We start from the raw sequence: 26,729 nt of genomic DNA on the forward strand, positions 1-26,729 counted from the left end.
GTTTGAGTAGCTGAAGCTCCTGACGCTTCCAGGTCCCTGAAGACGAGTGCAGGTGAAGCTCTAGTCTGATGGATGATAGCAAGCCAGTCATTTTTTCCTGCCAGAAGCAAAGATGACACAGGGAAGTGATCTTGTGAAAGGACAGTTGATTCTGTTGTGAGACCAAGATGGCAGAGACCCATTCAAGTCTAATTTCTGAAGGTGGGTTCAGTATTTAAGCAGTGGATTTTGAGGAGAGCCACAGGGCTCACAGTGACGTGTGTCTAGACCCACTCTTGGAAGAGAGGGGATCCTTTGGATGGCTTTTAGCCCTGCTGAACAATCTAGTTTGCACATGAAGATGTGTGTAAAATAAAGCATTAACATCTCATATTTGCATCACACTTCACTGTTATGAAGCTTTTCCATGAATAGTGTCTAATTTGATCCTTACGGCAGCCTATGAAGTAAATGTTTGCAATCCTATCTTACTGATGACGATACTGGGATCCACAGTAAATTATCTAAGGGGCACACAATTAAAGAGTGACCAACAGCAAACTAGAACAGAGATTGACTGTGTCCTTGGGATAGGTTCTTCCTACTTCTCGGCAGTTGCCATATGCATATATGTGTTTATTGTGTAATAGTGCTGTACTGTGGACATAAGCTTGGAGTCCTGGTCCAAAATGGGAGACGAAAAGGGAAAAAAAAACCTAAATAGTACAGATCAGGATAGACAGTTCTCAGGGTTCTAAGAGAAGTACAGATACCTGCTTAGAGTTTTTAGAAAAGGTATCATTTACTTTTAGCCAGCGACAAGATAAGAGAGAATCAGGAAAGTCTGCAGAATGGGGATAAAGTTGTGGGGAACTGTCGATTTACTTCCTTTCCCTGGTAGCCAGTTTAGCCCCAAGTTGGGTGACTTTGAGAAGCATCTGTATCTTATAAATTGAGGATTGATCTGGGAATTAGGGTTCGGGCTCTCCCTTCCCCAGTTAAATTTTTTACTATCTGTAGCAGGATTTCCAATGGAACTCTAAGATGTATAATGCATAAAAAAGGGGTTCAGGGTTAAACAGCTTTGGTTAATGCTGTGCTGAAACAAGTCAACCAGGATATTTACTTGGCAGATGACCAGAGTCTTTAAAATGCTAATGTGTATACTGAATCTCCACGAAAGAACTTTGGGACGTGTCACTCTTCAAAATCATTTGGCCACATGGTCCTTTGGCAGAATGCACGTTATGGGATATGACAGTTTGATAGTTTCCATTATGTACTTTGGTGTGATTATACAGTATGACCATATACTTGTTCTCGTCTCTACTTTTTTCTTGTGTGTAAGTCTGACTTGCCTCCCAAACTGTTAGATCCATGATCATAAGAACTGTATGTTTATTTCTCTATACCTCACAGTTTCTATTAAAGTATATGAAATAGGGGTTCAATAAATCTTGATTTGAACAAAATTTGATTCTGTAGATGCAGAAGCAAGAGCGTACAGTCTTTATGGAGAAATCAATGGAAACTTGGCCACAGCTTTGTTACCTGTGGCCTCTCTAACAGTTTGTACGTGATGTCTTTCTCTTGTGAACCTCAAAGGCAGCATCCTGATATTCAGGACATCCCTTTGAATTAGAGGTTATTAGTGGCAGTGTTCTTATATGACATTTAAAGGGAGAAAACCTCGGATGGCTAAGAAGCTTTTCTGTGCTGGAAAAAGTAATTAATTTCCTAACCTGGAGGTTACTGGATCTGAGCCTATAAGGTGACATGACTGTTTTGTGTCTGTGATAGCTGTAATGTCACCTACTTCCCTACTTGAACTCCAGATGGCATCATATTTCCCCAGGGAGCTGCTCCCTCCTCTCTCCTCTCACACACTGTAAAATGCCTTTGGTTTAGCACTGTGCTTCAAGACTATAAGCTCCAGGAGGACAGGGGCATTTTCCTTCCCTCCTCCACCCTCAGAGTGTGTCCAGAGCTTGATAAATATTTGTTGAGTGACTTAGAAGGAATCTTAGGTACATTCTCATAAATATTCTTCTCCACCGCAGCCATAAAACTCCCTGAAATGATTCCCTGTCATATTCGGTGTTGGATGTTAAGCTGGTTTCTTGATTTAAAAGGTTATAGTGTTACCCTGTAGTTTTCTCTAACCTCTCTGTGTTGTTTAAACCACTCTAACTTCAATCAAGTGAAAGTTTTTCCGTAATATTTTGAAGAAGCATAACATATTAACAGTAAAATACACAAATACTAAGTGTACACATTGATGAATTGTTACAAATGCATCATTATGAAACCATCACCTGACTAAAAGATAGAATATTACCAGATCTTAGAAGATGTATTCTTGCCTGTCTCCATCAATATTGCCAAAAGTAATCCAGGTTCTGATGTGAAGTAAGTAATTTATGCTGTTCCTTTTTGAGGAAGTGTTCTCCACTGCTTCAGATTCTTTCAAATTTAAACAAGCAAAATAAAAATTTCAGCTTATTTCACATAAACCCAGCAGCATAACACATTATATTAAATCTCTGTCCACATGTCACATCATTTGGTCCTCTGTAACCACCTCATGAGATAGTCATGGCGGAGGGTTTTACTTCCATTTAAAAAAAAAATGGGGTATTGAAAGACTAGAGAAGGAAAACGCCCTGGACCATAATCTCCCCAAGTTCAACTCGATTGTAGAGGGTATCATAAGAATCTTAGCTTTTCCATAAGGTACAGAGGCTGGATTTACAACTATTGTCAATCAGAGGACCGTCTTCTCTGAAATATTTAGGGAATAGAGCACTACACTTGGACCTGGTACAGCAAGTTTTGCCCAATGGTCAATGGTCAACTTGAACTAAGTCACTCGGGCTCTTCTTCTTTTAACTAATATTAATGATAACTCCCATTGGTCAACTGCTCCACATTTTCTCAAGTTTTTCACGTTTGTTATCTACTTTAATAAGAGATAATGATAATCAGTATTTGCTGAAAGCTTCCTATGTGCCTGGACAGTGCTAACTCCTCTACAGGAATTATCAACTACACTCCTCCCAACAGACTGATGAGGTAAGTATTGTCACCCCCACCACGCAAACTCCTGCCTCAGTCTCCCTGTGTACGTGGTTAATACTTAACCATCAAATTGTCCACCCACTAGGAAATGTAACACTCTTTTCATTCTCATTAAGAAGCGTCCATGAACATCTAGCATGTCAGTCTTAACTTAGTCATCAAGATAGTGATCAGCTTATGACTCTTAAGTGGTTGTTATGAATCTTTATCTCCCCCTCTCTCAGGCTATTCAAGGTCAAACAATCAAACTTAGAACTCCAACTGTAGTGTGCTTCTTAAGGTTTCTTTCACCTTCATCTCACTGAAAACCTAGTTCTAGTTCTCTCTCATGAAGGATGAGACTGATGATATTTCTTCCCTCACTCCACAGAGCATGTTGCTGTTCAAAATATTAAAGAACAAAAGGATATCAATCTGTTCACATTCTATTCCAAGCTTCTAAAGGTGGCAGGTGGTATATTATATATGTCCTCTCAGAGTTCCCAACACTCTGAAGCTCTTTCGTAACAAAGGGGAAGGTAATATCTAAGAGGAGTGTGCCAATGTTTTCTGGAGTGAACTTTGACTCTGCTGTTATATCAAGGTTAGCGACACTGGCTTATGCTGAAAGTGGGGATGTTTCATTGATCTTTCTATGTATTTCTACTGCTGGACTTTTCTGGAACATTCAGTACTTAACAACAGGACAGTGTTATTTTCAAAGTAAATTTTGAAAATAGAAACCATATTTAGGTTAAAACAGCTTTCATTTATTTAACCTGTCTACAAGGGTTCACAAATCATTTGCAGAACTGTTAAAAAGGAAGACTCATGCTACTTAAAAAGATAAATTTTTAATTAACATACAATAAGATTGACTTTTTTAAAAGTACAACTCTATGAATTGTATAGACTCATTTAATCACTGACCCAGTCAGGACACAGACTCTTCTATCATCCCAAAGACACTACTGTGCTATCCCTTTATAGTTAACACCTGCCCACTACTTCTAGCCCCTGATCTGTTCTCTGTCACTCTCGTTTTGTCTTTTCAGGTATGTCATTTAGATGGAACTGGACAGTTGGTAACCTATTGAGACTGCCTTTTTTCTCTTAACATAATACCTTTGGCATTCATCCAAGTTGTTGTTATGTACAGCTCGTTGCTTTGTCTTGCTGAAGAGTAGGCTATTTTTTCCAGTATACCAGTTTGTTTATCCATTTGCCTGTTGAAGGGCATTTGAGTTGTGTCCAGTTTTTGACAATTAATAACAGAGCTGCCGTAAACACTCATGTACAGGTTTTTGTGTCAACATAAGTTTCCAGTTCTCTTGGGTAAATACCCAGGAGTGGGGATGCTGCATCCTATGGCAAGTGTATGTTTGACTTTCTAAGAAGTGGCCATGTGATTTTCCAGAGAGGCAGTGCCATTGTGTAGTCACCGCAGTAGGACGGTTTCAGTTGCTCTGTATTCTGTTTAGCACTCAGCATTGCCAGTATTTCTTACTTTAGTGATTCTGAAAGGTATGTAGTGGTATCTAATTTTGTGCTTTTAATTTTCATTTCCCTTATGGCTGATGATGTTGAACATCCTTTCCTGTGTTAATTTACCTCCTGAATATCCTTTTCAGTAAATGTCTCTTTTACTTTTGACTTTTGACATTTAAAACTGGGTTGTTTAGATGGATAAAGAAAACGTTGTGTATACACACAACCCCATGCACAGAAGGAGATTTTACCGTTCACAACATGGATGGACCTAGAGGATATTATGCTAAGCATTTAAGTCAGACGAAAAAAGGCAGATACCAAATGACTTCACTTATATGTGGAATCTTAAAAAACCAACAGACAAATAAAGAACAGAAATAGACTTATAAATACAGAGAACAAATGTGATTACGTGTGGTTACTATAGGTGATGGGCAATGGGTAAAACAGGTGAAGGTGATTAAGAGGCACAGACTTCAAGTTGTAAAATTAGTAAGTCATACGGATGAAAAGTACAGTATATGTATAGTCAATATTGTAATAGCTTTGTATGGTGACAGATGATAACTGTACCATGGTGAACATTTTGTAATGTATGTAATTGTCAAATCACCATGTTGTATCCCTGAAACTAATATTATATTTTGTCAACTGTACTTCAATTTTTTAAAAAGTTGGGATGCTTATACTGTGATTCCTACAACTTTATTCTTCGTTTTCAAAATGTTTGTCAAAATTCAAGGCATTTCTCTTTCCATATACATTTTAAAATCAGCTTGTCCATATCTATCAACAAATCTTGCTAAGATTTTTTATTGGAATTTTATTACATATGTCGATTAATGTGGGGGGAGAATTGACATCTTTCTATGCGGAGTCTTTCAATCCATAAATATGGTATGTCTCTTGCATTATTTTCTATTGCCACTAATAAATTACCAGAAACGTGGTGGCTTAAAACAACATCCATGTATTACATCACAGTTTCTGTGAATCGGTTCAGGTACAATATTCTCTGCCTAGTGTCTTACGTGGCTAAAGTTAAAGTGTCACCAAGGTTATGTTCCTTTCTGGAGGCTCTGGAGAAGAGTATGGTTGCAAAGCTGGGAAGATTTTTTGAAAGTTTTTATTTAAATTCCAGTGAGTTAACCTAAAATGTAATATTAGTTTCAGGTGTGCACGGTAGTGATTCAACAGTTCCATACATTACCCAGTGCTCATCACAACCAGTGCACTCCATAATACCCATTATCTTTATAACTCATACCTCCATCTCCCTTCTAGTAGCCATCACTTTGTTCTCTACAGTGGAGAGTCTATTTTTTTGCAGCGCTCCCTCTCACTTCCCCCCCTTTGCTCATTTTTTTTTGCTCCTAAATTCCACATATGAGTGAAAACATATGGTATTTGTCTTTCTCTGACTGACTCACTTCACTTAGCATAATACTCTCTAGCTCCATCCATGTTGCTGCAAATGGCAAGATTTCATTCTTTTTTTATGGCTGAATAATATTCCATTGTATATATATACCACATCATTTTTATCCACTTATCTATTGATGGGCACTTGAGCTGCTTCCATAATTTGGCTGTTGTAAATAATGCCGCTGTGGACATCGGGGTGTATGTATCTCTTTCAATTAATATTTTTGTATTCTTCGGGTAAATACCTAGTGGTATGATTGCTGGATTGTAGGATAGTTCTATTTTTAATTTTTTGAGGAACCTCTATGCTGTTTTCCAAGTGGCTGCATCAGTTTGCATTCCTACTGAGTGTAAGAGAGTTCCTCTTTCACCACATCTTCAAGTTGTTGGTAGAATTTTATTTCCCATGTTGAAGGCCCTAGTTACCATTCTCTCGCTGGCTGTCAGGCTATCAGCTGAAAATCTCTCACAGCTGTAGAAGGTCACCAGCAACCAAACAGAAGGTACTTGACAGGTTACTACATTTATCTTTAACACCAAAGTCCTCTCAAGTTCTTTTCTCACTTCACATTTCCATCATTTGTCTGTCTGCTACATCTCTCTGACTTTAACCAGAGAAAGTTCTTTGCTTAAGGGCTGATGTTAACGATTAGATTGAGTCCATGTGGATCATCTAGTATAATCTCCATATTTTGAAGTCCATAACGTTAATTATGTTTGCAGAGTTTTTTTGGCTAAGTAGGGCAACAAAACAGATTCCAGGGATTTAGGGCATGAGGCCATTTTGCCAACCATGTATTTCTATTTATTTAGGTCATCTTTGATTTCTTTTATCAATATTTTATATATTTCAGCATACAGACCTTTTTACATATTGGTTAGACTTTTTGCTCAGCATTTTTTTTAGTTATTATAACAAGTCTTTTTATTTATTTATTTTTAAATTCTTTTAATGTTTTTTTTTTTTATTTTATATTTGAGAGAGAGAGAATGAGAACACAAGCAGGGGAGGGGCAGAGAAACAGAGACAGAATCTGAAGTAGGCTCCAGGCTCCTGGAGAAAGCCTGATGTGGGGCTCGAAGTCAGGAGCAGTGATATCATGACCTGAGCCAAAGTCAGATGCTTAACTAACTGAGCCACCCAGGCTCCCCTTATTATAAGGAGTCTTTTAAAAAGTTTTGTTTTCTAGGCACCTGGGTGGCTCAGTCAGTTAAGCGTCCTCTGACTCTTGGTTTCTGCTTTGGTCATGATCTCACGGTTTGGGTTTGTGAGTTCAAGCCCTGCATTGGGCTCCGCACTGTGAGTAGGGGTCTGCTGGGTATTCTGTCTCTCTCCCTCTCTTCCTGCCCCATCCCTGCACGCACACTTGTGCTCTCTCTCTTTCAAACTAAATAAATAAACTTAAAAAAGTTTTGTTTACCGTTGTTATTGCTAGTATATATAATTTTTTCATGTTAATTACGTATGCTGTGACTTCTTTTTTTGTAATAAATTCTTTAGGGTTTTCTATGTTGAAAATTACATCATCTGTGACTAGCCTTACTGTACTAGTTAAGACTTCCAGGATGATGGTGAATAGTACTAACAATGAATATCCTTGTCTTGCTGCTGATCTGAGTGGAAAAGTATTTGGTTTTCAACATTAGATGTTATGTTAGCTGTAGGTTTTTTATAGATACTCTTTATTGGTTTGAGGAGGTTCCCTTCTATTCTTAGTTTGCTAAGGACTTTTATCATGAATGGATACTGAATTTTGTCAAATGTTCTTCTTGCGTCAATTAAGATAATCATGTGGTATACTTTTTTGGCCTTTTAAAATACTGAAACCGGTGTTGCATTCCTGGGTTGAACTCTGCTTGGTTGTGGGATATCTGTAGATTTGTTTACTTATATCATCTGTGGCAGAATTTCGAATCAGAGTAATGTTGTGTCATGAAATGAACTGGTAATTGTTTTGTCTTTTATTTTCTGGAAGAGATTATCTAGAAGAGATGATATTTATTCTTCAAATGTTTGGTCAGATTCACCAGTGAAATCATCTGGAGCTTGGAAATTTCTTTTTTGTAAGGTTTCTAATAGCAAATTTAATTAAAAAAAATAATGATAGGACCAATAACATTGTACATTTCATTTTGGATGAGCTTTGGTAGTTTGTGGGCTTTGAAATATTGGTCCATTTCATCAAAATTGTGTAATATGTGACTAGAATATTTAGTATTCCCTTAATTACCAGTTTCCCCTTTATTACCATTTTAATGCCCCATGATCATTAGTGATGTAGCCTCTTTTATTTCTGATATTAGTGATATGTGTCTTTTTTTTTCCATTGGTTTACCTGGTTAGAGGTTTACCAAGTTTTTTATTGTTGTTGTTCTCTTCAAAAAACCAACTTTTGGGTTCATTTTTTTTTCTCTTTAAAATTTTTTCATCTCTACTTTTCATCATTTCCTTCATTTTGCTTGCTTGTATTTTTCTCCTCTTATTCTAGGTTCTTAAGGTAGATGAATAGCTTATTGACTTCAAATTTTTCTTCTTTTCTAATGTAAACCTTTTAATACTATAAATTATTTTCTAAATGCTGTATTAGCTGCATCCCACTCGTTTTGGTATGTTGTATTTTCATTTTTGTTCAGTTTAAGAATTTTCTAATAGTCTTCTTTTTGACCCATGAATTATTTAGACACACGATTGACCCTTGAATAACATGGTTTTGAATTGTGCAGATCCACTTATACACAGATTTTTTTTTTCAATAAACGTACTACATTTCTGTCAATGTATTTTCTGTTTCTTATGATTTTCTTAATAACATTTTCTTTTCTCTAGCTTATTCTATTGTAAGAATATTGTATATAACATATATAGCATACAAAATATGTGTTAACCAACTCTTTGTATTAATGGTAAGCCTTCCTGTCAACAGTAGGTTGTTAGTAGTTAAGTTTTTGAGGAACCAAAAGTTATGCATGGATTTTTGACTGTGTGGATGGTCAACACCCCTAACCCTTTCTTGTTCAAGGCTCAGCTGTATATACCTTAATTTCTAAGTGTTCGAGTATTATCCTGTCGTTTTCTTTTATTGGTTTCTAGTTTAATTCTATAGTTAGAGCATATATGCTCAATTCTTTTAAAGTTGTTAAGGTTTAATTTATAGTTCATAATATAGCTGATCTTGGTAAATTTCCTATGTGTACTTGAAAAGAATGTGCTTTATTTACTTTTTGGAGTCTTCATATAATTGTTTTATGCATTCTTCCCAGGTTTATAGCTGCGTTCGTTAAGAGAAACAAAGTGGGTTTTGCTTACTTCGTTTTACTCATCATTAGAGTTTTCCATGTCACTTTGTTGGTAATTTTATTTACTGGTAAATATTCTTTTCTGAAGTATTCTGCATAAGGGTCCCTTTATGGTTCAAAAACTGTGAACTAGATAAAAGATGGATGATGAAAATAACTTTGATTTCTTAATAAATGCCATTGCTCCCTTTCTGTAAGATGGGATAATTAATAACTTGTCTCATGTCCTTTAAAGGCTTGTTTGTCATATCTTAGGTGAGCATACATGCAAAATCTGCTCAAAGTTTATTAGTAAGTTAGAGAAGTAAGTTAGGTACAGTTACTGAGTTTATCAGTAAGTTATGATCTGGATGGGATCAGGACTTAAGGAAGTGATTTGGCTGCAGGGTTGACCCGGCATGGAGATTACCATCTAGGGTTTGTAGCTTGGTGTTTACGGCCAAGTTTTCAGTGCACAGATCATAGCAAAGGACATCTGTCAACCAGGAATGAAGCAGCTCATGGCAACTCTGTGGTTATGGGAGGCATATCTAGCTTGGAGCAAGACCTTATGGGGGACAGAATTCAGGCTTCTGGAAAAGAGTGCTGACAAGCCCCAGGTGGAAGGTCCATGTTCCAACTAGGTAGATGGGCTTCAAAGAGTGGCTAGGATCTGGGTATGGGCTAAATGTGGAATCAGGAAACTGAGTGAGAAATCCAGTCCTGTGGCCTGGTGAAATGTTACAGTGCAGGAAGAAGGCGAAGTGATTCAGGGATAATACCAGCCTTGGGGTAGGAGACCTAGTTTCAGCCTGTCACCTGCTGGCTCTGTGAGAGAATCATTGTTCAGACCTGACTCAGAGGTAAGGAGATCCTGAAGCTTAGTAAGCCTAGAGAATGCAGGCAATGGAATGATTCATATGCAGGGGTAGATGTTAAAGTGCTGACCACATGTTGACAATCATCATTAATATTATTGCTGATTACATAAAAATAAGTACATGTTTGAAACTTTTTGCCAGGTGGTATTGGCATCTGAGTTGATATACCAGGGAACAGTGGAATTAAATAGGAGCGAAGTACCAATACCTAAGAGGGGACGTATGAAAATGATTAGACGGTAGGTAAAATGGATAGTGCAGGAAAGGCTGACTGGGAATTTATTTTTGTTGGTTGCAATCATCTGAAGCAAGGGCAGAGTCTGTTAAATGCCATGGCAGTAATCTAAAGCTGGGTTGTAATTCAGACCATGAGAAACTGTGTGTTATTAGGCAGGTTCCTTTGTTTTCTGACAGCTTTTCCATCTCTGAAAATATCCAGCACCCTCTCTCCCCAAGACACAAGAACCAAAAATGTATTACTAGTCACAATAATAAAATTCTGAGGGAGAACGGAAGACGATGTTAAATAAACCAGCCAACCTCCTCCCACTAACCTTGGTACCTTTAGTCTGTCAAACCAGCCTGCACAATCACATTTTCTTTTCAATCTGCTTTATTCTAATTCATCACAGGACAGGACTGACCCTGGATTTGTGTTTGCACACAGGTTATCTTTAGATTGGCTTTACCTTGATGACCTGACTCCTTGCTGCCTCTGAAATAATCCAGTTACTCAAGGGAATATCAATTAAGGCCCTCAGTCACACTAATTAGAATGTCTTCTAAGTGTTGCCCTAGGAATTCAGCAGCTTATAAACAGGCGAATTGGGACAATCCAGAGGTGTGGGCTTTTGGTTTTGTTTTGTTTTGTTTTGTTTTGTTTTGTTTTGTTTTGTTTTGTTTGTTTTTTTATATATAGCCAAAAGCAATTTGAGAGGGAGAGTGCTTTAGCACAGGGAGTATTGAGGCTGAAGTTACTGTGCCCTGAATCTGCAATGAAATATCTGGTTGTTCTCCACTGACAATGATTAATGCAGAATTATTAAATACTTTTATTAATGACTTGGATGAGGACATAGGTGGCATGCTGATCAAGTTCATAGATGACACAAAGCTAGGAGTTAAACAATTACTGTGATGACAGGCTCAGGAGACAAAATGATTTCAAGACAGAATTTAAAGGAAAAAAAAAAAAAAGAGAGAGGTTAGAGTGGGAGAGAGCCAAAGCATAAGAGACTCTTAAAAAATGAGAACAAACTGAGGGCTGATGGGGGGTGGGAGGGAGGGGAGGGTGGATGATGGATATTGAAGAGGGCATCTTTTGGGATGAGCACTGGGTGTTGTATGGAAACCAGTTTGACAATAAATTTCATGTATTTAAAAAATAAATAAATAAATAAATAAATAAATAAATAAATAAATAAAAAGACAGAATTTAGTGGCAATACATCCATACATTCTGGCAAGAATGATCTCCAGAAGGCACAATTTGATGATCAAGTCAGTCTTCTAATCAGAAACCTTCATTGATTCCCTATTTTCTGTTTAAATTAAATCCTGAGTCCTTTGCTTGTTATTCAAGGCCTTCCTGGAATCTGATCCTAACACTCCCCGCCTTCCAACAAACTCTTTATCGTTCTTTTACTAATACCCTGTGCTTGAGCCAAACTGAATTATTTACAGATTATTTCCTTTTTATGTTCCATGCTTTTCCTATCTGTGAACATTATTCTCCACTGAGTTTCTTTTCCCCATTTTCCTTCTGCTTCAATTCAGTTCTTGCTCAGTTCAAAAGCTACTTCTTGTATTTAGTCTTCTTTGATTGCTTTGGCTGAAGTAATCTCTTTCTTTGGCTAATCTTCCATAACACTTATCTGTTCCTCTCTATGCTTATCAGTATTTACTTTGTACTGTCATTATTTTTGTGCACATTTTAAGTCTTTGCTAGACCTGCTTAGTGCTCGAACTTGTCTGATAAATCTTTGTATACCTTATAGTGCCTCTGCATGTGTCTTGTTCATAGCTGTGACGTTGTAATTATTTATGTCCTCTACTGGGAAGAAATGCCTTTAGAGGAGGACCCTGTATTTGTATCACAGAGACTTGTAAACAGAAAGTGCTCAGCACATGTTTTATTGAATAAATTAATGACAGAAGAGTGCCCTAAGTTAACAATATAAGAATTGGAAGGGAATGGTGGTGGTAAGAAAGAAACACTTAATCTCTGGGATAAAAAGGTTGTTTAGGATATAATAAACTCACTTGTGGTTTTTGAACAGTCATGCTAAAGGAGAGAGTACAATATGAACTGGAGATTTGTGGTGATCAGTGATCAAGAGAGGTGACAGGTGTCGGAAACTTGCATTGTCCTTTAAAGTGAGCAGGTACTCTGGACTGCTCAGGCAGTACCAGTTTATACCTTTGTTTTGGTGCCACACTCTTACAGGTGTCTCATTTAAATTTTCTTTTTTTAATGTTTATTCATTTTTGAGAGACAGAGTCAGAGCGTGAGCTGGGGAGGGGCAGAGAGAGAGAGGGAGACACAGAATCTGAAGCAGGCTCCAAGCTCTGAGCTGTCAGCACAGAGCCTGATGCAGGACTCCAACTCACAAACCATGAGATCATGACCTGAGCCGAAGTTGGATGCTTAACTAACGGAGCCACCCAGGTGCCCCCACACGTGTCTCATTAAAAGTGCTATTGTGTGGCCACCCTATCAAATACCTCTTACACCTTTTTTTAGATTATTGGGTCCCTATGGTTGTGAACCTTGTGTCATGGGCTATTATTGGCTGGATGTGGCATAAATCTCATCTCTGTCACTTACTAGAAATGAGATCTGGACAAGTTATCAAGACCTCTGTAAGCACCCATAGGTGACTGCTGTGTTCAAAACAGCAACAGCCTTGAATATGGAATTTTTCAGAAATATCCAGGTATTGGTAGTTATATCCCTACCAAGGATTTATCAGGGGGAAGGTATGTCTAAGGTAGTAAGGAAATAAGTTTCGCAGGATTGTTAAATCTCTAGGCCTTCTGTATTAGAGATCATGCAACCAAATGTAAGGGCATAGTTCTTGCTAGTTGGCTGGTTCAGCTGGTTATCAATAGAAAGGCTAACCGTCACAGAAACCCGACTTTACCCTCATCATTTGTCTCTTCCAAGGAGAAGAGGAGAGCAGGCACAGCAGGACATGAGGTTTATACATTTCCCCCTGCTATAAAGTCAGAGTGTAGTGGACTATAAACCGAGTTTGAACCCAGGATTTCTAGACTTTCTATTTATCACTAAGAAGGAGAAGTGCCTGGGTCATAAAATATTTCCAGACCACGAGAATGCTAAAGAGATCAAATTTATCTGCCAGAAATGTGACTCCTGATGAAAACATTGAAGAGGAATATTTTTCTTAAGTAGGCAGTTATAGTTGAATAATTAAGAGATTGTTCTAGAGCCAAACTGCTGGAGTTTGACCATTATTCTACCACTTTCTAGGCAAAGGAGGTTGGCTATGTTATTTAAACTTGTATCAGTTTCCTTATCTGTAGTATGGGTGATGAAAGAAAAAAAAACTATTTTATTGGTTGGTTCCTGCAATTAAATTTGTTAATATTGTAAACGTGTTAGAACAGGTCCCCGTCCATAGTCAGCATGGGGATGCAGTAATTATTAAACTCTTGAGAGTGTGATAAGTACTCTCCCTTAACTTTGTATTTATGTTGACAGGATGGGACTTCTGTGGTGTGTAATGAGTCTCTACTTCTATGGGATCCTGCAAAGTGATGCCTCAGGTAAGTGAATGGTTTTTGGCAATCTATTAAGGTACAGATGATCTCTATGGTATAATGTGTCAACTCTCTGAAAAATGAGTTAAGACAAAATAATATTTAAATCCATTGTCTTTTGTGGTACCATAGATTCACAGATATGAAAGAAATAGAATTTTGGTGATGGGAGGACCACTGACACCTTTAGTCTTTAAGGGGCATAGTGTACTTTGGGCAGTGGTCTGGTATGTCTAAATATAGGAATTTTCCATCATATCCAAGCCAACTAGAATCTGGCTTCTTTCCCTTCACCTCAGGTCTTCTGAGACAAGAAATGACAGAGATGGTAGCATGACCCTGTTTTTTAAACTTCAGGACGTAGTGGAAGAGGCCTTGGAGCTAACAGTCCATTGAGACCTTTTAAGAATGATGGGTTCCTGTCATACTGCTTCTATCTATCATTAGGCTCATTTTTTTTTTTTTGGGTGTTGCTTCTTTTTTTAAACTTTTTTTTTTAATGTTTATTCATTTTTGAGAGACAGAGAATGAACAGGAGAGGGCCAGAGAGACAGAGGGAGACACAGAATCCAAAGCAGGCTCCAGTCTCTGAGCTGTCAGCACAGAGCCCGACCTGGGGCTCAAATTCATGAGCCACGAGATCATGGCCTAAGCTGAAGTCAGACGCTCAGCCAACTGAACCATCCAGGTGCCCCTGGGTGTTTCTTCTTAAGAGAAGCCAGCCAAAGCTTGTTTGAGTTTGAATAATCAAACTCGGTCATCACGGAACTGGATCATGTGAAATCAGATTCACAAGGGATTCGAAAGTTCATCCTTTCAGGGCTCCTCTCATCTCCAGAATTACTGCTCAGAACGGTTCCATGGTAACTCTACCTAGTAATCATCTCATTGCAGCCCATATGTCTTTGGACTGGCCAAGTTCTTACAAAGCTTTCTAGTATACATGATTGAGATTTGTTTTCGTCATTTCCACATTTCTCTGGTTCAACGGCTTGATTTAAGTAGAAAATAGTCAATCCAGTGGTAGTCTAATTTTAATTCAAGGAACCTAGATATCTTCATTTGAAGAAGCTTCTCATGTATAGTTCCCCTGAAGACCATGGAGAATACTTTGAATACCATTATTTTAATTCCTCTCCTGTGTGAGAGGTCTTCAGAAATTTTAAAATAGTGATCATATAACCTTGACAGTGTTTTCCTATGTTCTTCACATACCATGGATTTGAGCCCTCTTCAACCTGATTATCTTTTCTGGGTATGTTTCAGTTTTTCTATACCACTTAAAGCATTTTATCAGAAACCAAAAATAGCACTAAAGAAAGGGTATAACTAGGACAGAGTACGACTCAAAGCTGAGAGAAGTAAAGATAACTTCCAACCTCATTGGCCCTTTTCACAAGGAAAGCATATTTGCTAACCTGCACTGATATGCAGCTGGGAACCACTAGTACACAGATCTAATGGCTGTTTAGATCAGCATCTTTCCTGCTCGATTGAGTGTCTCATGTGACTGGTCAGTGCTGTGATGTCCTTAATTTTAAACATGTTGAACATAATCCCTGATTATAATCAGTTCTTATTTGATTTAGTTCTATGCTTGAATGTTATCTACTTACAGAGGCCTTCTTTAACCACCTTAACTAGAATAGCCCTGCCAATCACACATTCCTATACCCACCTTTAGTTTCCTTTATGACATTCATCATTTCCTGACATTATACAAATTTTCTCTTGTCTCCTTCTCCTCCTTTCTCTTCTTTTTCCTCCCTGCCCTCTTCTCTTTTCTTCTCCTCTCTCTCTCTCTTCCCCCTGCCCCCTTCCCTTTCTCCTTCCTTCCCAATTTCTCTACTTGTAAGCTGTGCAAGGACAAGGACTTGTCCTCTTTGTTTGTTACCCAAATACTTGCAGTAATGATTGGTATGTAGACACATAGTAGGCACTCTCTCTGTATAGATATTTCATAAATGGATGGAAAAAAGTCCCTTCACATCCCTTTTGCCCAAATTGGCCAATTTTATAATGGGACTTGTTTGGATTCATACCAGTAATTCATCGATATGGTTTTATGTCCTGCCTCCCCTTGAAGGTAAAGGGAGAGTTGACCGTGTTACTCTTGTTGAGAGATCAGTGAGATCTCAGAAGTTTGAGGGTACTGGTATCTCCCCAGCCATCCTGGCAGTGTTGCTTTTCTGAATGACCTTTACTGTAATCCATCCAAGGAGGTCCCCCACCCCCCACCCCAAATGCTATTGGAAAGCAAGTTTTCTACCCAGGAACTGTGACTCATAACTCTGCCGGGGAAGCTGACTTCTTGAATAAGATAAGTTTTCATACCAGCCCCATTGAGTCACCATGGGAGCAGGAAACATGTTGTAATCCCCTCAGCCCATCTGGCACATACTCATTTGCCTTCCTTATGAAAAGGTATATTGTGTCTGTGTCAGTGATGCACTTCCTAGTTGGAGGAAGAGGAACAAAAAGGAAGCGTTGTTGACAAAAATAAAAGGAGCAACTAACTCTGGGCTACTAGGGGACAAAAGAGACCATTGCACGTGTTGGGGGAATCAACCAACTTCTCATACATCAAGGTATCACTTCGTACAACCATATAGATGCTGGCAGACTTGTTGGCCTTCCATGAGCTTCTTCCTATGCTTCATGTTCCTAGCTTTAATGGAATCACAGATTGATGTGAAGAATAAAGGGGTAATAGCCAGAAAACCCTAAATCAATGTACATGCATATGATATTAGTAGGAGTCTTGTTTGGTTGTTCTGGGCCTTTCCGTGTGGTCTCTTCTTTTAAGGGGAGCCCCACATTTAAAAACCATAATTTTAGAGGTGCTTGCGTGGCTCAGTTGGTTGAGCATCCGGCTTCGGCTCAGGTCATGATCTCACTGTTTGTGAGTTCGAGCCCCACGTCGGGCTCTGTGCTGACAGCTCAGAGTCTGGAGCCTGTTTCAGATTCTGTGTCTCCCTCTCTCTATGCTTCTCCCCTGCTTGTGCTCTCTCTCCCCCTCTCTCTCTCCAAAAATAAATAAACATTAAAAATTAAAAAAAAATAAAAAACATAATTTTCTTTATTTTGAGAGAGAGAGAGAGCCAGCATGATCAGGGGAGGGGCAAAGGAGAAAGAATCCCAAGCAGGCTCCACACTGTCAGCTCAGAGCCATACCTGGGGCTTGATCCCAGGAACCGAGATCATGACCTCAGCCAAAATCTAGAGTCAGACACTTATTTGACTGAGCCACCCAGGCACTCCTGGAAAGCCCCACATTTAAAAAAGAAGCCATATTGACATAAGAGCTTTAGTTCCATGCAGTGTGTTTTAAGTGCAGTGAACTGGACTTCAAGGCACAGAATTCTGACCTCAGAACACAATCTTTCTGGTAGCAATACTAGGATTTCCTTATTCATTCAGGGAAGTGGAAGCAATATTTTCATCTCAGGTGGCCATTAAAGCAAATGCTTAAGAAAAAAGCATTTACTTTTAAGGAATTAGAGCTTGGATAATTATAATGGTGATAATATAATGTGGTAGTTATAGTGGTAATAATAAACCTTCCTTTGCTGAAAAAGCACTTTGCATTTTACATATCCAATATCATTTGACTCTCACTCCCAAAATATAAAGCGGTCAGGCTGTTGTAACCACCTGTTTTGAAAAAGAAAATTAGAATTAAAGAGGTTAAGTGAATTACCCAAAGTCACAAAGCTAATACGTAACATAACTATGACTTCAACTAGATCCTCACACAATTAAAAAAAAAAAAGATTAAAATCCAAAGGGTCACAGGTTTCGCTAACTGTTAAAGAACCACTCAATAGATTTCTGCGCTTTTTAGATAAGAAATATCTTCCCTCATGACTCCTCCGTCCCCCACCTTAGTTGTTTTCTTCAGGAGGAAAATCACTGCACTGTAAGCTCAAAATTCAATATTCCCATTTTTGCTTCTTATGGTATTGAACATTTCTGATACTAAACTCAAAGAAGTTTTGTTTTGCAACAATTCTGAAAGCAACTTGTCACACATTTCTCCTTGGTGTGTTCCATTGGCAACATGTTAGAAGTTGAACTGTTAAAACTGCCTTTAGAGTAGAAATAAATATTTGCAGTTTGTGATTCCACGCTGGGGACAGGGTTGAGAATGGCACCACATGTAATATGGTGACTTTAAAAAATATTGCCATTTCAAAATTATTTGTTACAGAGACCATGTGAAAAAGATAGCACTGCATTGTCACTCCAGGTGCATGCACACACACACACACACACACACACACACACACACAGATCTTTGAATATTGTTTTTTATTTCAAGGTCAACAGATGACTATGTGCCAGGTACAGGGCTAGATTTCACACACATTGTCATTAATGTCACAGAAAACAATGGAGACTGGGGTTGGGAACCTGGAGATTCTTACACACATTTTATGGTTTAGGAAAAGAAGAACCAAAGAAGTGACCTAGGTTAACAGTGGTCTGGTGGCATGTCCAGTAGACCTAGGTTCTGAAGACTGCCTCAACTCCCGAAGCAGACCTCTTTCCTTTAAACTACATTGCCTTCTTGGGGCGCCTGGGTGGCGCAGTCGGTTAAGCGTCCGACTTCAGCCAGGTCACAATCTCGCGGTCCGTGAGTTCGAGCCCTGTGTCAGGCTCTGGGCTGATGGCTCAGAGCCTGGAGCCTGTTTCCGATTCTGTGTCTCCCTCTCTCTCTGCCCCTCCCCCGTTCATGCTCTGTCTCTCTCTGTCCCAAAAATAAATAAAAAACGTTGAAAAAAAATTTTAAACTACATTGCCTTCTTGGGGCACCTGGGTGGCTCAGTTGGTTAAGCTCTGACTCTTGATTTCGGCTCAGGTCATGATCTCACAGTTCATGAGATTGAGCCCCACATTGGGCTCTCAGAGCCTGCTTGGGATTCTCTGTCTCTGACCTTCCTCCATTCTTCATGTTCTCTGTCTCTCTGTCAAAATAAATGCTTAAAAAATAAATGACATTGCCTTCTTTTAGGATTTTGTTCTGCTAATAGAGGTTAAGATCCTGTGATTTAATTGCCATTAATTTTGAGAAATTTGCTAAGGGTGGAAATAATCTTTTGGCTTTTTGAGAGTGACTAATAAATAACTTATTTATTTATTTTTCACTATGAAAAGTAAATACGTAAAAACACTGGCTTACCAAGAATCGAGAGACATTGCTTTAAGTTCTGACTGTCACTTTGTGAGTGTTTAATGACATTAAGGAAGTCATTTAATCAGTCTGTGGTCACTGTGACCTTACCTATAAACCCACCCAACCAACCAAAAATAGCAAAGCTTCAGCCAATTCTGCTTTCTTGTTTGATTTTTTATTAAAGAGCACTATGAGAATTATTACACATTATGGACGAACACAGATACACTCTTCCTTTTATTTAAATAAGCAATTTCTAAATTTTTTTAATGTTTATTTTTTGAGAGACAGAGAGAGAAAATGAGAACGAGAGAATGAGCGGGGGAGGGGCAGAGACAGAGGGAGACAGAATCCAAAGCAGGCTCTAGGCTGTAGGCTCTGAGCTGTAAGCACAGGACCCGACGCAGGGCTCGAACCCATGAACTGCAAGATCATGACCTGAGCCGAAGTTGGATGCTTAACTGACTAAGCCATTGGAAGCCCCTAAATAAGCAATTTCTAAATGGCAAGTATTTCTTTTACCATGATTTTACTTTAGTCTAAAGATCATGTGTTTGACAATTTCATATTATAGAATCCGGGACAAATAAGGGTAGGCTCTTATGTAAGTGTCTTAGAGTCAAGTCTGACAGAGAGAAGAGAAAATAAATAACCAAACAGAATGCCATGGGAGAGCAGAGAAAGTTACTAGCCTGGTACGGGGCTCTGAGAGAACACATCCCAGTCAAAGAACAATTGCTCTTTTCTTGGAGATAATGTATCTCTTATTTGGGACCAGAACAGTGCAGTTGGACTATTGGATAATGTGAGGGTATTTAGAAGCCAAGCTAGAAGGGTAGGTTGGGGATAGGAATTCTTACAGGTGAAGAGACTATTTGTGTTTAATACATTTTAGATATAGTTGGCTGGTTCTTTTGTGTGTGTGTGTGTGTGTGTGTGTGTGTGTATCTTACTTTTGTAAGGGCTTATAATACTTCTGATGCTATGTAATGGTTCTTTTAGCTTTGGTAAGCTTTTTTTTTAATTTTTTTTTTAGTTTGTTGCCAATCCCAGTAGCTCCCTAGTATCTGAATATGCTTTCTGAAAAACTCCATACTTGGATGTACTTGTGACATTCAGTCCTGTCTGTTGCTCATGGCTGGTCATCCTGAACATACTTCGTTTCTATGCAATTTAGTCGAAACAATTTGAGAATGTCTGAAGAATACAGTTTCATTTTATTCTTAGACCTAAAGGTCATTGGAATTATAACATTTCACCCTGGTGTCCTTTAAATCCTTCTCCTTGGGAGCAGATATATTCCCTCTCTTTTTTCTTTTCTTGTATTTTGAAACACCCTGATGCTTATTTTTAAGTTGCTTATGCTTCCCAAAGGTAGGTATTCTGTAGCTTGATTGAAGAGATTTGAGTACCACAATTTATTGGCCTGATGCTAACTTTGCAAATATAAACTCTCCTGAACAGCTTCTTGTATCACAGTGGTAATTCTATGTTTAGAGAAATGACCTGATTCTTCCTTCACATGGCTGCATTAGTTAAGAGAAACCCAGATTTTTGCAGGGAATACATTTTGTATATGGGGTTATAGGTGACAATGTCTGCTTTATGAGAATTCATTCAAGGTTTAAACACCTTCGTTTTTGCAAGGTGTTTGCAAACCTTTGTTTCTGCCTTATGATGAGCTTTATAAAACCAGACCACTGTCTTGATGATCAGTGACTAAATCCTATGCACTAAATATATATATATATATATATATATATATATATATATATAATAATGTGTGTGTGTGTATGTATATGTATGTGTGTGTATATAGGTATATATATGTGTGTATATACACACACACATATATATGTATATATATATAATATAATAAAAATAATTAAAAATATATATACACTATGTATATATGCACTATATACATATATACACTAGAATAAAATAATATATATATGTACTCTCAAGATAAAAACACAATGATACTTGTATTTTGAAATCCACTAAGGGCCAGTATCTCTCATTATTTATTTTTGAGGCACAGAGAGAAATGGATCCATTTTACAAATACTCTGGGAACCTCAGTAAATAATTTCAAGTACCTTTTATCCAAACCTATAAAAGCTGAAATACAAAAATGCCCTCTTTTTGTCTTTCTCTGTTTTAAAGGCAATAGGCACAATGATAATACAAGATGGCAGAGAAAATGAGAGAAAACAGATAAAACAGTCACACCCATAATAAACTAGACTTGGCGGAGTTCTATTGTTTTCATGAATTTTCTTTCTCTTTCTGCCGTCAGAATCAAACTTTTGGTATAACTGTACATTACTGAGAAATGAATATCACTTTCCCATGGTGTTTGTAGAGTCTGAACTAATAGTTTAAGGCCACTTGTTCATCAACCCTTTCAAAATACTTTCATATTTTTTGAAGTGCTTCCTGAGGTAGGCAGGAGTGTGCACTTTGATATGTGCATGAAGGTACTGATGTTTGCATTCCACCTTAACTCCTGTAATAGAATGTTATGGTCCCTTTAAAGGGACCACACCAACAAGAGGGAACAAGTGAAGAGTATCGCCAACTATGCTTCCTAGTGGAACTTGTAGGGCTTACACCGTAAATGTAGATTCCCGAAAGGAAAGAAACAGAAAGAGAGTGCATCCATCAGCCACCAGTGGCTTTTCTATGTAAATATAACTTTTTGTTAATATTACGTGGTGGGTTTCAATTTCTAATTACTTAAACTTACCTACAAGTACAACCATAGTTGAAATATAGGACTGTATTGTTGTTAAAGCAAACACAGATATACAAATTGTTGTTCCCAAGTGGATCCCCACCATCGTTAACCATTATTTACTATATAACTTTGTTTTCCCTTTTTTCTTTGGGGAGAAACCTTTAATCATTCACCATGGGCTTGTTTGCTGTTTAAACACATTATACCTAATAGCTTAAATTGATGAGCCTGGGTTAACTCTGTTATTCTCTAGATCCTTTGGGAGTTCAGACTGCCCCCAAAAGTTTCCTGATGAACTAATTTTTGCTTTTCAGAGAGAAAGCATTAATATTATCCTCATATTTTCTAATTTGCCTTGGACTTTTTGATCTATCTGGTCCCCTAGGGAGAATTGAATTTCTCTTATGCAAGACTTTTTGACATCCATGGCTTGATTTTAAATGCTTCTTCAGCACTTTTTACTCAAGGTACAGAACCGTGACGAGAGGGAACAGGGAGGCGGAGAGAAAAGGAAGGGAAAGGGAGACAGAGAGAGAGAGAAGAGATAAGAGATACAGATAGAGACAGAAAGACTGAGAGAAAGAGGAGAGAGGGAGAGGAAGGGAGGTAGGGAGAGAGGAAGGAGGAGGAGAAAAGGAGAGAGAGATACAAAGAGAGATAGAGACACAGAGACAGTCTTCTCACAGAGGAGCTCACTGGATTTGATACCAACCCAAGTATATATTCACCCCGCCCCGCGCCTCCCCAAGGAAATAGATGGTATTGGATGGTATTCTTTTTTTTTTTTTAAGGTTTTTTCATTTTTCAGAGTCAGACAGAGACAGAGCACAAATGGGGGAGGGGCAGAGAGAAAGGGAGACACCGAATCTGAAGCAGGCTCCAGTCCAAACTGTCAGCACGGAGCCCGGCGTGGGTCCTGAACTCACGGACCGCAAGATCATGACCTGAGCTGAAGTCAGACGCTTAACTGACTGAGCCCCCCAGGCGCTCCTGGATGGTATTCTTTTCGAACATTTTTAAACATTTCTTTTTTATCTAGGTCTTTTTTATTTTATTATTATTTTTTTACATTCTGACTCTTTTTCTCATCCCTAATGTATTAAAATGATGAGAGCATGGAGGACCTGGATGGCTCAGTCCATAAACTGTACAACGTGATCTCGTGGTGAGTTTGAGCCCTGTGTTGGGCTCTGTGCTTACAGTGTAGAGCCTGCTTGGGATTCTCTTTCTCCCTCTCTCTCTGTCTCTCCCTGACGTGTGCTCACTCTCTTCCTCTCTTTCAAAATAAGGAAATAAACTTAAAAAAATGATGAGAGCAAATAAAAGCCATGCATATTGTAGAGGTTTCCTTAAATACGGTCACCTCCAGCCATGAGAGCCATCAACATGTCCAGGGATACTGCTTTGCCGGTCGCAACTCTGACGAAACTGTACAGCAGATATGGTGGAAGCAAAGAGCTAATCGTGGCCTTCACAATAATGAAGAGGAGACAGTGACAGACTCTGTATCCCCCTTTACACTCTGCCTTCCTAAGGTCTAAGGCAGAAACAATCTGCTGTTGTTTGCAATTGACATGAGCTATAACATGTCTTTCCTATTAGCACTGTATTTGCTTGAGGCTCAGTAGAAACCCAGCTTGTATTCAGGTCTAGGAGGAAGGTGTAGCTTTGGAGAATAATTGAAATCATGGAAATTGTGAATAGAGCAATTAGTAAGTGAATGTGTTGGAGGAGTCACTCCCACTGCATGCAGTGTTCTTAGTGACATACCAAGGGAGATTTCAGGAAGAAAGTGAAGGCAGGGTCTTTGTTCCTGTTTGCTTTATTAGAGCCAACTCTTAGATATCTCACCTTTATTACTCTAAATATCCTGTTATTACAAGGGTCCATTCTCTCATCTACAATGCAGTGGTAATTGATGATGGCAATAATAGCCATGAAACATTACACACTATTGGATTTTTTTTAATCACTAAAGGAAGATCATGTTAAGCTAAGCATGACTTTAAATCTATTTTATTCTAATTTTTTTGTGAATTGGTAATAACTATGTAGTGGAGTGTGTGTGTGTGTGTGTGTGTGTGTGTGTGTGTGTGTGTGTGTAATAGAAGAAAAAGGAGGTGGGGAAACTAACATTAATTGAACAATTGAACCAGGGATTATGATTATATATAATATTACATAAATTTTTGAATAGCCCCATAAGATAGGGATAGGCATTTTTATTTTGTTACCAGTGAGGAACCCTAAATTCAGAAAAGTGAATTAAAAAGTTAAATTAGCTTAGTAACTTACTAGAGCTATTGAGTGGTACAACTTGTATACCTGTTTGATATTAAAATGCACGCATGCTAGTTATGCTATACCACGTTGCCACGGAATTCTTTACAGTGAAAACTCTGCCTTCTAGACATGCCAACCAAAGCTGTCTTTCAGTAATTGATATAGTGGAGCACATATATTTGCAAAAAGAAACACTCAACCAATTAAACAAAACACAGGATGTGATTTTTCACATTGCAGATACTATTTTAAATTGATTTGCTCCAGGATTCCTGAAACATATACAGTGCACTTTGACTTCATATATTCAGATGAGACACATTTTCCCAAGGCTATAAGAAGTTTTCTAAAGGAAAGAGCAGTTCTAAACAAGGCTACAGATAGATGAAGGTATGGTGGTTCAGTGCCGATGCAATGGGTTTGAGTGAAGTGGGAAACCATTAACTTTAGTATACTGCAAGATGGCTTTGCCGTTGTTCAGTTAGCTTCCCATGGGGCAAAGTCAGAGACGGTAACTGTAGCTCCCTATCTTTTCCTTCTTACCCAACTACAGCAGGCTCTGTCCTTCCTCCAGGGTGCTTGGGGACTTAGTAAATGATATTTACATATGGCTCAGAAAGTTTTTTGGTACCCAACAGTGTAAAGCTCTAGAAAATTCTTTTCAGTCTAAAAATATCAGCTTTTTTTTTTTTTTCCCTGCTAGACTTTGGCAGTGATTGGGTGTGAATTTTGAAATTTGATGATGGTTTCACTCCAAGTTCCATTTTATTCCTGATGGAGCTGGAATGTTTTATCTTTTTCAGAAACTGTCACTTTTGTGTATGTGTATATGTTTGTATGTAGGTGTATGTGGCAACAAAATAGCCAGAGTAACACTCACCTGGGTCCAGCCAGTGCACAAAAGATTGGCTGGCAGCATTATCACCAATCCATACATAGATATGTTATTTCACTCCCTGCAAACTCTCCAGAAGTGAGCACCTGAAAAATTTTTCAGGTTTAATGCACAAATCCCCTTCAGTCTCAGGGAAATCAGTGTTTTCCATAGATTAGTTATCCGTTTTAAAGTATGCAATACTTTAATCACAGAAGGATGGTAAGTATTCCCCTTTTATTTTGAGAATGTACTTTTGTGATTTAAAAGGAACACGTCAGAGGTCTGTATAACCTCTACATTTAGGAAAACTGGTTCTCCATGATGAGATGTGAAACCTAGCTCAGTTGATGTTTCCTGGGCACCTGTTATGTGCAAAACTTTGTTACCACAGGGAATGTAAAGATGAGTAAGACACTTTGTAATCATTCATTCATAGTGTATGGATGTGTGCTAGACGCTGGGCTTTCCTGTAATTTATTTGTAAATAAGACAGAAATGATCTGTGCTCCCATGAAGCTTATAGTCTTCGGAAGAGTATGGGACAGAAGAAAGTAAGTAAATAAACACATTTTAAAAGACAGTTCTGTGAAAATTACCTACAGGTCGTTACATTGATGAAAAGAAATCAGACCGTGCTCCATTTGTCAGGTGGCTAGGGAACATCTACTCAAGTGGATGACGTTCTCTTGAGAACTGAAGGATAAGAAAGAACCACCTATACAAAGCAAAGGGAAGGCAGCGGGATGGCCTGTGTGGAGACCCTCAGCTGTGAGGATCATGCTGCCAGTGTTGCTCTAGCTGCAAGAACTAGGGGGAGAGCGAGGTGGGCAGGATCCAGCGCATATTAAGGGTGTTGTCACATTTCCCTTCACTGCAACAGAAAGTCATTGACAGGGTTTGAGCTGGTTCCTGACATTATCTAGTTTTTACATGGTCATGCTAGCTGCTATGCGGGAAATAGATTGGAGAAGATTTCAGCTTCTCCCGTATGGTGGACAAGGTCTCCTAAACAACCCTTCTGCTGTGAGGCAACCAGAAATGCTGCATTTAAAAATAAATGTCTTTTAAAATGAATTGCTGAGTTGGTAAGAAATTCTCAGAGGACAAGATTGAAGTGAAACCGGGAATCCAGAAAAGAAACGAAGCCAGCTCTACAGCTGGCAGCTGCCCAAGGTAGCATCCAGAGTTAGTGAGAAAAGATATATTTAGGTGCTAGAACGTTTGGATACTCTCTTTAATATAAAGTTACATTCTTACCTTTTGCCCCCCCCCCGCCCCGCCAAAAAAAATCTCAGTTGAATGAAATATTTAAAGGTAACAAATAAATTAAATCCTAAAAAGTACTAGAAGAAAATATATGCAAACTTGTTCATAATGTTGAGGTAGAGGATACCTTTCCAGCTGTATCATCAAAGGTAGGGGCCATTCAAGGTTTGCTATATTTGACTACGTAAACATTGACGTTATAAGTTAAAGGGCAAATGAAAAACTGGAAAATATAGAATATGGCAAAGGGTTGATGTCATTAAGGAACTCTTGTATGAACACTCAAAAATATTTAACTTGCATTTCAGACAGTTCAAAAAAGATAAAACTGAATTGATCATAGTTGAAAGAATCAAGTTCATGAGTAAGAAGATAGATGCAAATTGAACCAACCATTCTTGACCCATTACTTTGGCAATGATTGAAGAGAACAAATCCCACCTAGCAATGGCCAGGATATGGTGGTCTAACAACCAGATGCCAGATGTGGTG

The 26,729-nt window shown here is 38.4% G+C and overlaps 1 protein-coding gene across 1 annotated transcript in view; it reads left to right on the forward strand.

Annotated features, from left to right (window-relative positions):
- The window catches only part of IL1RAP (interleukin 1 receptor accessory protein), a 124,811-nt gene that overhangs the window by 34,157 nt on the left and 63,925 nt on the right, over positions 1-26,729 (forward strand). The window contains exon 2 of the mRNA XM_047100087.1: positions 13,834-13,898. Within this exon, the coding sequence (XP_046956043.1) occupies positions 13,835-13,898 (64 nt within the window). The 5' untranslated portion in view covers position 13,834. The remainder of the gene's footprint in view (positions 1-13,833; positions 13,899-26,729) is intronic.

This window comes from Lynx rufus, unplaced genomic scaffold (genome assembly GCF_022079265.1).
Source record: "Lynx rufus isolate CCGP_SWC_20201006 ecotype Redwood Valley unplaced genomic scaffold, mLynRuf1.p SCAF_5, whole genome shotgun sequence".
Taxonomy (NCBI): domain Eukaryota; kingdom Metazoa; phylum Chordata; class Mammalia; order Carnivora; family Felidae; genus Lynx; species Lynx rufus.